The following is a 12,191-nucleotide window of genomic DNA, read 5'->3' as shown; positions in this document are numbered from 1 at the left end:
ATATTCTCACACCCAAAATAATTATATAGAATCATACGGATAATGATGAAAATAAATTTATTGTTTCATATATTTATTAAATTACAAATTGTTTTCTAACCCAAAAAAAAACTTTTTCACCACTCCAAAATGTTAACATAAACGTTTATTCTTATAAAAAAAAACATAAACGTTTCTTTTTTTTGTTTGAAAAAAAAAAGATATGTCTTGTTTTCGCAAGTTTTCTTATTTATTATTTCTTTTATTTTTTACACATCGGCGAACAACTTGTACGTGTTGGCATCAATCGCGATCTGTCTAACCGCGGCTACAGCCGCAATCACTCCTAAACACGAAAACGCAACCGCAATCGCGGTGTTTATCCAGAACACCAAACTCCTCCTCGACGGTTTGAACGTCACGTTAAAGAACACTACGGGAAGAATGAAGTCCAACGGCATAAACCCGAACGCTCCGATCAACGAGTTTACGTCTCCGAAGAACGGGAGCATTGCCGCTACCGTCGTCGCCACGACGACTGACATCGACCTAAAGATGAACCTCGGGATCACGTTGCGAGCCGAGAACTCCTTTCTCGTCGGATCGGAAAACAAACTCTCCAATACTTCGTTCGTCGGCTGTAGGTAAACCTGAACAAAGAAACGTCTTAGATCGTTTCAACATGGTATCAGAGGTCTAAAAACTGTCGTTTACAGTCTTAACCCGAATTCGATTCAAATTCGTCATAACGAAAAAACTTTCTAAATTTCTATTCTCGAGATTCGATGTACGGTCTAAACGATATGATATATCTGATAATATTCGAAGAGGGAGAAAGGAGGTGACCACGGCGACGGCCGAGAGCTGGAGGAAGGTGAGGAGATTGGTGAGGAAGATGAACCATTTGGGGACGAAGTGGACCCCGTTCCGGTCGGAGAAATTGGAGAGAACAAGGCCTTGGGCTTTGTTACCGAACGCCCAGTAACCGGAAATCGCCACGCTGAAGAATGTGGCCGTCACCACTGTGTAGCACATGCTCAGCCCTTTCATCATCTTCCCCTTCACCGGTTCCGCCAATGTCGCCTGTTCACGATCCATTCCATTCCCATTTCAATATTCGGTTCGGTTCGGTTTGGTCCGATTGCATGAATATTTTATAAGAGCCTAATGGTGTTTTCCATGTAAATAAACTGTTTGCGATTTATATTGCATTCTTCTCATTAAGTAGTAACGGTTTGGTACGGTCCAAACTAGGTTTGAATTGTATTAATATTTGGTAATGTGATTTTTTTTTTTAAAAAAAAGAAAGAAAATAAGAAAGGGGAGAGACCTGGATTTCGGGGATGATTCCATTGCCATAAGTGGTGGCAATAATAGCGGTGGCGTTAAAAACGCCAAACACTTTGCTTTCAGCGTCACCAATTACTCTATAATCCTTCTCTGGCCCCTTTGATGAATTTCCTGTCACCCCCACAATTAATATTTTTTTTTCTATTTTAAAACATAAATTCCTCATTTCTTCTTTTTTTTGGGTTGAAAATATTCTTTATTACTTATTCTCTACTACTTTTTTTTAATTAACCTTGTCTACTACTAACTTGATATACAATTATATCTATAGTTAAATCTAATGAATAATACAAAAATTAAGGTTTTCAGAACACTCAATAATACAAAAAGATAGTTTTGCGAATATTTGCTCGTTGTATAATATCACGATATTTCTCTTTATAAAAGGACAGAAGATTTGTTGTATAACCCTCAATAACACAGAAGTATAGTTTGTGTTTTAAATAAATGATTTGTAATCTAAAAGATACTATCTTCTTAATTCAATTGATAATGTGTACATGTAATTTATTATTTATTATCTTTGCCACTTGTGGCTCAAAATCATTGAGAGAAAATTTGGTGGGTCGCAATGAATTTGTCTATAATATGATCCTTCAGCACAAGTGGGGATTTGATGAGAAGAAATTCAAAACAAAATTGAAAAGGACCCAATTTTTTTTTTTAAAAAAAAAAAAAAAAGAGAGGAGAAGAAAAGGGAATAAATACCGACCAATATAGATGGAAGCAGAAGTGGCACAAGCACTGTAGGCAAGGCAGAGGGCCAAGGAGACCAAGTTGATGTGTCTAAGGGAATGGAATGATGGGATTTGGGCCAAAACCAGCATCAACACCCCAAATATCACCACAAACTCATACAGCTTCATTCCCCCTTCTGGGTCCCACACCAAATACATTGCCTTCATATTTACACCAACACGAGAGATTGGCATTTTTCAATTACAAAAAAAAAAATCTAGTTGGGTTTCTTTTATTGAATTTCTTCATAGAATTGTGATGATGCATAATTTAGATGTTGAATGGTAAGATTTTTAAAGTTTTTGGATTTCAAAAAATAAAAAAACCGACAATCATTTTTTTTAATTTATTTAAAAAAAAAACCCGAAAATCTAATTTATGAAAAAAAATCAACTAAAAATCAAGAGCCAATTTTTTTTAGATTTACAAAATTATAGAATTTAGAAGCCAAAAAACTAAAAGCTAAGACTTTGTATGGGGATGACTTTTATTTTGAGTTTTTGGTTTTTGGTTTTTGGTTTTTGAATTCTTTTATATTTAAAAACTCTAAAAAAATAGTTTTTGGTTTTTCATTAATTTTTTCAATAAAATAGCTTTACAAGTTTTTAAGAAAATTACTTTTATAAAAACTTAAATGGTAGATTTTTTGGTTTTTAGATTTTAAAAACTCCAAAAACCACGTTCATTCAAGACTTAAAAACCAAAAACTAAAAAACTAAAGTAAAAAATCTAAAATAAAAACCAATGTCATTCAAAAACGTATTCATGTATAAAAAAAATAATTTTCTACTCCATACTGTTTAGATGAATAATATGCGCATATACATATATATATATTCTCCATAATTAAATTAATTGTATACATTGAGAGAGGGGTGAACGTGAACCTTGAGGCATTGTCCACCAAGAAGAGTACAAGCCACGACCGCCCCATAGCAGACTGCGAACTGTATGGGGCCCACGTAATATCTTCCCCATTTCGCCCCTGCCCATTTTCATCACATTCCCCAAAAAATTTTCAATTTTTTTTTTTTAAATTTGAGATGGAAATAAGAACAAAGAAGGTGCACCAACCCATTATATATATTTATTATCTACAAATAATGTAAATTTATAACTACCATATAAAAACAAACACATAATAGTATAAAACAATTTATTTCTTATTTAATTTGATTTTTATAATTTATATTATAAATAAAAATTAAGAAAAAAACTGGATATATAATTCTTTTATCTATTTTTTCTATCCAAATATATTAATTATACTTTTGTGCAATATTTATAATTTTATTAACAACATATATTTAAAAAATTCTTAAAAAAATTTCAGTTAATTAAAAAAATTAATTGGTTCTATTTATTTAATTATTTACAATATTTGATAATTTTCGAATTTTTTATAAGTTTTGGTATACATGCGAAAATTTAGTCCTATCTTATTTTATATATTTTTTATTTGTATGTACTAATTTATACTTTCATATTTCTTTAACATTTATCCTTATTAAAAAAATATTTTATAAATAGAATTTGGAAATGAAAAATATATATTTATGCATAGAATGTATTATTATATAATAATTAAAAAAAATGTGGAAAGAGAGAAACGGACATAAATCCAAGAAAATTAAATACTTTCAAATACATAAAATTTTATAAAAGTCAATGAACGAGACATTGATTATATAAAAAATACTGTTAAATTGTTAATAGATCATAGCAATTCCACTAAAAGTCTTTATGATTAGCCAAAACAGCCAAATTGTATGCATCATATTTTACATTTTTTTTTTCGTGATTCAAAATATTTAGTCTCCCATTGACTAATCCAATTCTTTTAAGTAAACGATCACTATTTTTTTTTTCTCACGAATGGAAGAAAAAAAAAAGTAGAGACGGAAACATTGACATGCGTGTGATGCTGATTGCTCTGCACTACTTGCTCCTTATGCCATTATACAATTATATAATTATAATATATATATATTTTAAAACTGTATAAATCCTTTGAAATTACGAATTTGTTATACCGAATAGTATATACACATTAAATCCTAACCTAAGTATACTCGCAACTCTGTTTCCATCGTTAAAAACAATAAACTAATGATATATACAACTTGAAATCGTGATTTTTAAGGTTACTAAATTATATGTATACTGCCCGTAGAATAAAAAGAGGAAAACGTTAGTTTCTTATTCTACATTTCATAGAATTGATGTATAAAACTAGAATATATATATATATATATATAGAGAGAGAGAGAGAGAGAGAGAGAGAGTTAGAAGTGCAGATAATATCAGGAGGGTAATTAAATTATTGGAAAAAAGAAGGAATTAACGTACCAAGAATGTCGTGGGCCATGTCGCGGAAGCGGAGGTGGCGGCGGCCGAGGGAGGCGTAGTGTTCGATGACGAGAGAGAGGAGGTTGTAGGAGTAGAACGTCACGACCGCTCCGACGACCAGGAACGAGATTCCGGCGAACCAACCCATGAAGCTCAACGCATACGGCAGAGACAGTAGAGGCGGCGCCACTATTGATGTCGTCAGGTGGTATCCGCAATGCCACCATGACCCTTTTTTTCCCCCATATTTTACATCATAAAAATAAACTTATTCTTTAATAAATATGTTGGAAAATTAATGAAACCTGCAGGCAAATTTCATTCTCTTTCCTTTCTGAGCGTGTATATACACGTACACGTATATGCGCGCGTGTGTGTGTATATATATTATACCTTTGGATTTGAGGACGAAGAGAGCACCAGCATCGAGCTCCTTTGGCTGGGGAACTTCATCTTTGTCTCTTCCTCCCTTCTCTTCTGTCTTCATCTCTCTCTCTCTCTCTCTCTCTCTCTCTCTTTCGGAGTAAAACATGTTTAGATATTTATATATTTAATATGCGAACAATATTCATGAGAAGGTAAATGAGATGATTAATCACAGCCATAATAATTAATTTATAGTTCACGTGGATTCTTTTGTGGTCGCATTGGGACAGCTAGACCTTTCCCCATTTAAAGAAATCTTTATGATTGGCAGATATGATGATAATTCTATACATAACTAGGCGGGAATAAGGAAATAAATCCTCATATAACTTTAATAAGACGAGCAAAAAAAGACTTCCATTATATATTTTATATATATATATATAGTTCAAATCGAATTTATGGAAAAAAAAAAAAAAAAAAAATAAAACTCGGCCCAAATAAGCCTAGATGTAGCCGGCCCAATGACTCGATTAAAAAAAGTCAAAAGGTGGCAGAAAAATTCAAAATCAAAAAGCTAATCACCGCCACGTGTCACTGATATGTGCCCATCAGCGACCATGATAGAAATGGGAGGTTTGGGGCAATTGCCCAATTATTATTATTATAGGATTATTGTGATATGGGTTTCAAAATTTAATACGTAAGTTTTGAAAACGACCACATAAGACGACGTCCCTACTTTCCATTATTTTTTCTTCTCAAAAGAACTTTGACTTGCTTTTAATTAAAAGAATAAATAAAAAGAACAAAATTTGAAGCTTTGCGAAGGAGAGAGCTAACGCATGGATATTCAAATGATATAATCATATAGAGAAAACTGGAAATCATTATCAACAGTTACTACGTGTTGGTCCAATCAATTTGGTCATATGGTCAATGTATATATAAAAACTATGCATTTCAATTGACGGAAGTCGGTGTGTTTTTGTCTCCACGTGTGTGAGGTTTTATTTTGGCAAAAACCCTGTTACTGAAGACATCTGCGTTTGTAGTCCAACGGTTAGGATAATTGCCTTCCAAGCAATAGACCCGGGTTCGACTCCCGGCAGACGCATTCCTTTTAATTTTATTTCGGTATTCTATTTTTCATTATGATAAAAGTTTAAAAAAAAAACAATCATTGAAAAAATTAAAAAAAACCAATATGAAATTAAAATGCTGGCTGTGGGGTTCGAACCCACGCGCACTTATGTGCAGAAGATCTTAAGTCTTCCCCCTTAACCTCTCGGGCAAACCAGCTTGAGGTTAATGTTTTTCATTTATATTAAAATATTTAAGAATATAAAACAACATTAACCAAAAAAACCAAGAAAGGTGCAAAATCAAGGAACAATGGAATAAAAACTGAGAACCAAATCAGTACTCGTACTACCAAAACTCAAGTCGTCTTCTCACATTAACTAAGCCCCAAAAGCCTCAACATCTACCTAAAACAAAACCCCCGAAATTGGCTTTGGAAACCACAGGAAGAATAACGAGAAGCAATACTAGTGTTTATATATGTGTTGTCCCATATGGGGTTTTGGACTTGTAAACGTCCCGGATGAAAGGTATGAAGAACTCTCTCTAAACAAAAGGGATGATTTTGCCATCACCGAGAGCTTGGGTTGCGTCCTCCCTTCTTCCCGGACTTGGAGGGGTTAGGAGTTGCTGTGTTACCGCCCTTCTTCCCTTCTGCCACAAATTCGATTGATAGCAAAGAGTGTCAAACTACATTGGTTGGCTGTACACAAGTATCTTGAATATATACGCATACTGACACTCAAAGCAACAAAACTCGTACATCATCTGGGTCGAAAGGGATTTTACCTGTCATGCATCCAATTCAAAAACCCAATCCTAAAAACTTGCATCACATTCATATCTGGGTGGAAGAAATTACCTGTCTTCTGAGGAGTTTCGGTTTTGGACTTCTTTGAGGCAGGTGTGGCTACTGCAGGGCAGTTAGGTCTCTTCTTGCTTGAAGGTTCAACCTTTAATCAATAAGATTTCATTAGCGGATTAGGATAAAGACCAAGTCCCTATTATTAAGAAAAAAACAAGACTTGCTTAAAAAACCAAGCAGTGCTTCTTCAAGAGCGAGTACCTTTTTAGGAGTCTCTTCCTCCTCATCTGAGCCATCCATGCTCATCTGCCCAAGAAGATGGCAACTAAGATTTACATATGTCATTGCAAATATATCACAAGTAAAAAAATAAACACCGATAAACTCTCGTTGGTTTACGGAATCATACTCCGAATGAAACTAAAACTGTTTTCCGCTTCTACAACGTTGAAACTTGCTTATCAATTCGATATCTAGTTTCAATCACCTCATTCAAACCCCAAGAACACAGACAAAAGTTGGCACTTTTTTTAATACACACAATCGCGGCTGAAAACGCGCAGGCTGGTTGAAAACACTTTACCTCATCGCTATCTTCTGAGTCCGATTCATCATCCTTGTCGTCGTCATCCTCATCATCATCTTCTGAATCGGATTCATCCTCCTCCTTTGCTTCTTCAACCTTGGCCATTTGTTCTTTCTTTGCTTTCAACGCGTCGGTGTTTGGTTTTCCTAGAAACAATTCGCTTCTAAGATTCAAGATTCATAAATCATAACCGAAGTACAACTTGATTGAGCCAGCTGAAGTAAAGGAACCACCTACCAATCATGGCCAGATCCACTGGAACTTCCTCATCTTCAGAATCATCAAAATCTACAAAGGCATGGCATGTGCAAACAATTAGAGAATCAGCTTGGGAAACGATTCTTAAAAAAGGAAAAAACTGGAACTTACCAGGATAGAGTTCCTCATCCGTGTCAATCGAAAAACAAAATCAAGGAAGGACAAAAGGAACTTGAGTAATCATAAGTTTACTTAAGCGAGCCTATTAGAATTACTATCATAGTATTTTAGCTACAACAAAATGCACAAAAACTAGCAAGTCCAATAAAAGAACGACCGATATTCAAGAAAGAAATGCATCAAGGATATCCTCCATTCATCTCAGGGGATTTGTACCCCAAAATGAAGACACTTCCATTCTTCCAGTTGTGAGAGAGCTCAAAATCTTGCTCAAAAAACAGGTCCAAGCTGACCTGAGGAATCTTCTCTGAAGCCAATGTTCCCATAACAAACTTTTGGTCACCGGTCTTCACATAGAGGGGAACACACTCATTTTTCCCATTCTTGGACTCACCCATAGCAGCCTAGAAGACAGATAATACAATGTAAGGCATATCGCAATAATCCATATCTATGTGGAGAAAGACCCATAAAAAAGGTTGGATAAAAACCTGAGAGACATGGATCATATACCCATCCTCAGCTTCAATCTTGAGGGGCTTCCCAGGCTTAACTTCAACACCTAGATTTCATCCATAAGGAATTAAACAAGGAAGAACAAACAATAATTAGGAAATTAACATTAAACAGACAAACCTAGGACATGTTCCTCTCAACACACATACAAAGGAGACAGCCAAATCCATTTCCAAGTAGGATTCATGTAAAAACATAGTCAAGGCACAGCGTTGCGGATATTAATTTTTCATTGAACAATTAAGCAACCAATATGACAAACAAACAAACAAATCCTATAAGCAACAAAAAAAAGACCAATTCAAACACCGAAACATAACAAAACAATAAAGTATAAACAAGCACTAGACAACTATCATCATAAAACTATATGAGACTATGAGTTCGGCAACGAGAAGTAATTCCAAAACTCTACGCAGTAAAAAAAAAGATGAACATGAAATATTATTCAACGATATCCTCCAAATACAGAGTCAAACAGGAAGCGATATAGAAAAAGCATAGAGACCATACCCCAAAACTCCATAGCAGGCAAGGAAGAGGATGCAGCAGGGGGTGCTAGGTTTAGGGGGTGAGAATTAGGGTTCAGGGATTTTGAATAGAAGGGGGAGAGATTTGGAGGGAACATTTATAAGGTTCGGATTCGGCGCCTCTCTCCGTTCTCTCCCGTAGGGTTTGGTTTTGCAACTTCTCTTCTCCATTTCGATGGTAAACTATTATTGGGCTCCCATAATGGGCCTTATAAATAGGCCCACATTATTGATCTCCATACTCTGTGGGCCCAATGCGATATCTAGACAAAATACTCCGGAAGTCTCTTTTTTTTTTCCTTCAAAAATACACTTATGACTACGACATTCGGTTTTTATTTAGAAAAATACTAATGGTTTAAATAATTCCGTTTCAAATTAATTTTTTGTATTTGATTCTAATTTTATTTTAAAAAATTACATCTATTCAAATAGAATTATTTGGTTCTATTCCATTTACTTTTGATATAAAAAGTCAAATATACACCCTATAATTTTATACACCATTTGATCTATTTAACCTTTAATTAGAACTTCAATTAAATGCGTATTTTTTTCCACTTTTGATATATATATAAATGCTATGCTAAATGGTCCCTATTTCGCCGGACAATGTATAACATCCGAAAGCACAATACTACTGCAACACGGATTTTTATTTTTTAATTTGTATTATATATATATATATGTGTGTGTATATTACCCAAAAGGAACGTATTTTGCAATTCGGTTCCAAAAATTTAATTTGGAAATTTTGATAAATCAAACACTCTCTGTTTTAATGATGGAGCTCTTACCACCACATCCACTATATAGAATCATGTGTTTCAACTTGCAATTTGTTTAGTGGGGTATCAATGGTTTTAATTGTGTTTTGTTAGCTTATGTATCCAAATAGTGCAAAACATGTGAACAAATATACATATATATATATATATATAGTATTTTGTTGGAAGTTAAGTTTGATTTGTACGACGAAAACAAATTGAAAATAGAAATAAAAGATGCCATTGTCATACTCATTGAGGCCACACAAGATTCCTAACCACAATTATTGTACTTAAATAATATCATGTGAGAATGACAAATCGAAATAATAATATTTCAACAAAACAAAATCGCTAATATTATATGATATGCTAAACCCATATGGAATAGATGCTTACGATTTATTCCCATGATTATGAAGATTTATTCCCATGATTATTGGAGGAATCATCGAACCGAAGATTCTATTTGCAATCAAGATTTTATGACTTTTAAATACTCCGATTTTCAGTTTTTATTATTATTATTATTATTATTATATATATATGTATATATTATAGTAAAAATAATAGTTGATAAATATGTATAGAGCTCTATGTTGTATACAAGCATGTCATTTTAAATCGTTGGTACTTATAAATTCGTCTAAAATGGGTGTTGGATAGGAGATCCGAATTTAGGATGTTAGGGTTCAACTTTTTCAAAAAGCTAGCAAAATAATGAATGATTGGAAAAAAAAAAACATGCCTAAATATTCGTAGCCCGAAACTAATTTGCTTTCACTAGTTTATTCATTGCTTGTGAATGTACCATAAAAAAATGTTATATTATATTAATATCATATATACCATTATCCGAATATTAACACTAAAAATGATTTATTTGTAAATAATTCTTAGACTCTAATCGAGTTCGAGAATTCTAACTCTAATACTAATAGAATTCAAATAAGAATTATTGTATCATTTCTTCTTAAATGTTTAGATTCGAGTCCAACATCATAAAAGTACACATGATATGAACGTGAAAACAAAATGATACAATATGTTATTTATTATTTTAATAATTTTAGGATAGAATTGAAAGAAAGAAAATTGGGGCGTTACAATTTTTATTTTATTTTATTTTTATTTATTGATTGTTGGTTAGTATGAGGAGGATGAGCTTTTGGGATAAGGTTGGGGGGCATCCGTTACAGGAATCGAAATTGTTCTTTTAATGTATCAAACACGTTTGGCCCTCTTTCTTCACAATAGTCTGTCCTTTTCGGTCGCAGTTGCCGGCGTGGCTTTGTTTCCCTTTTCCTCGTGATCCGAAATTTAGCTAATTGTTTCACAATGCCCTTCCATACATACATACATATATATATAAGTACTCATATTCATATTAGAGCATAGTTAAATTGGAATTTATATTATTTGAACCCATTAGTCCAATCATTTCAAATATTAGCCTTTGGGGCATTGTGATAGTTCACTTATTTTCAACAGCGTTGGTGATTCATTTTGTTTTATAAACAGACAAGTTAATGGTAAATAGAGTAAAATTATGTACAACTAAGAAATTATTCATTTCTATATAGATATGCACAGAATGTATAAGAGCATAATAACATTCAACAACCAAAAATTATCTAACTCGTGACGAATTCCTATAGTAAAACCTGCTAAAGGGGGGGATCCATTTTTGTTTTCCATTTCTAATTCATCATCTTTTTCTTCTTTTGAAAAAAAAAACATTTTCTGAATAAAGAAAAAGTAAATTTTATGGGCCCCACTGTTGAATCCTAGAAGCCCATGAACTTGAGCCACTGAAATCCAGTCTTCGTCGTCACCTTCTCCGCCTCCTTCGAACACGACGCCGCCGCACCACCGCGTCCTCCGCCGTCCTCCGCCGCCGGAGGGTTTCCAAAACATAGGAAAAAGTTCCTTGATCCCAACGATATCAGCTTCTCCTCTCTCTCAATACCTACCGGAAAAAAATACCAAAATTTCAGCACAGTCTGATCCAATCAAGAGATCTCATCGAACGAACGAACGGTTCAAATTCATCTGCGAAATTCCAAAAAAAAAAACTGAAACAAAAATCGGTTTAGGGGGGAGGGATTACTTTCGAGGCTGAACTGCGAGTAATGGAGGTCGAAACGCGACGGCTCCGACGCCTGCAAGAACGGCCGGCGACCTTCCTTGACGTACTGACGGACGGCGGTAGAGATCAGGTCGCCGACGGTGGCGTCTGGCGATATGATTATCTGAACGGCGCCTGGACTCCCCTGGACCGTCACGTTGAGCAGAAGCTTCGTCAGACGCAGAGCCGGCGGCGGCAGAGCCACAGCTCCGACGCTTTCTCCTTTGGACAGCAACTCTGGCATCGTCTTCGGCCGCCGGAGCTCCGTGGCAGATGGCGAAGGGATAGCGAACTTACCATGGAAGGACAACGATTTCTCCGGCAACTTACCACGACGGCTCCTCTCCGCCTCCGCGGCACCTCTCCGGCCACAGCTCTTCGAGTTCACCGGCATAATATCACACAGAAAAATACGAATCTGCGGTCAAAGATCAGGAAACGAAATCACAAATCAGCGTTCAGCGTCTTGAAGGTTCAACGCAGTCTCCGGAATCGGAAGAAGCGGATGCGGGGGAAACCGAGAGCGGAGGAGGAGCGGCGGCGGCTCTCGGAGTTCCGGGGACAGGAAAAGATCATAACCAGAGTGGCACAAACGGTAAATTCGGGATGAGGGAAA

At 35.0% G+C, this 12,191-nt stretch overlaps 3 protein-coding genes and 2 non-coding genes across 6 annotated transcripts; 1 reads left to right on the top strand and 4 right to left on the bottom strand.

The window, feature by feature from the left end:
• Positions 1 to 178: 178 nt before the first annotated feature.
• On the bottom strand, positions 179 to 4,933 carry LOC104800560 (GABA transporter 1). Its single transcript, XM_010523399.2, has 7 exons — positions 4,810 to 4,933; positions 4,417 to 4,647; positions 2,955 to 3,052; positions 2,042 to 2,228; positions 1,310 to 1,440; positions 826 to 1,062; positions 179 to 629 (listed from the first exon to the last, which is right to left on the bottom strand). Exons 1-7 carry the CDS (start codon positions 4,901 to 4,903, stop codon positions 249 to 251), a joined length of 1,359 nt encoding a protein of 452 aa, XP_010521701.1. The 5' UTR covers positions 4,904 to 4,933; the 3' UTR covers positions 179 to 248.
• An 894-nt stretch (positions 4,934 to 5,827) lies between these two features.
• TRNAG-UCC lies at positions 5,828 to 5,899 on the top strand. Its single transcript has one exon. It is a non-coding gene; the product is annotated as a tRNA-Gly (tRNA).
• Positions 5,900 to 6,001: 102 nt separating this feature from the next.
• On the bottom strand, positions 6,002 to 6,084 carry TRNAL-UAA. The gene has a single exon. It is a non-coding gene; the product is annotated as a tRNA-Leu (tRNA).
• A 99-nt stretch (positions 6,085 to 6,183) lies between these two features.
• Positions 6,184 to 8,791, bottom strand: LOC104800559 (histone deacetylase HDT1). 2 transcript variants are annotated; one of them, XM_010523396.2, is made up of 9 exons: positions 8,664 to 8,791; positions 8,126 to 8,196; positions 7,824 to 8,038; positions 7,626 to 7,645; positions 7,494 to 7,544; positions 7,254 to 7,402; positions 6,932 to 6,976; positions 6,728 to 6,818; positions 6,184 to 6,519 (listed from the first exon to the last, which is right to left on the bottom strand). In XM_010523396.2, the coding sequence occupies exons 1-9, from the start codon at positions 8,776 to 8,778 to the stop codon at positions 6,437 to 6,439; spliced, it is 840 nt and encodes a 279-aa protein (XP_010521698.1). In that variant the 5' UTR covers positions 8,779 to 8,791; the 3' UTR covers positions 6,184 to 6,436. The 2 variants fall into 2 exon arrangements, with proteins under 2 accessions (XP_010521698.1, XP_010521700.1); XM_010523398.2 differs by having other exon boundaries at positions 6,184 to 6,516.
• A 2,214-nt stretch (positions 8,792 to 11,005) lies between these two features.
• LOC104800558 (uncharacterized protein At4g22758) lies at positions 11,006 to 12,185 on the bottom strand. The gene is made up of 2 exons (XM_010523395.1): positions 11,558 to 12,185; positions 11,006 to 11,416 (listed from the first exon to the last, which is right to left on the bottom strand). Exons 1-2 carry the CDS (start codon positions 11,967 to 11,969, stop codon positions 11,235 to 11,237), a joined length of 594 nt encoding a protein of 197 aa, XP_010521697.1. The 5' UTR covers positions 11,970 to 12,185; the 3' UTR covers positions 11,006 to 11,234.
• Positions 12,186 to 12,191: the final 6 nt, after the last annotated feature.

This window comes from Tarenaya hassleriana, unplaced genomic scaffold, assembly GCF_000463585.1.
Source record: "Tarenaya hassleriana unplaced genomic scaffold, ASM46358v1 Cleome7, whole genome shotgun sequence".
NCBI lineage: Eukaryota > Viridiplantae > Streptophyta > Magnoliopsida > Brassicales > Cleomaceae > Tarenaya > Tarenaya hassleriana.
Note: the sequence above shows the minus strand (reverse complement) of the source record. Positions and strands in the feature narration are given on the sequence as shown.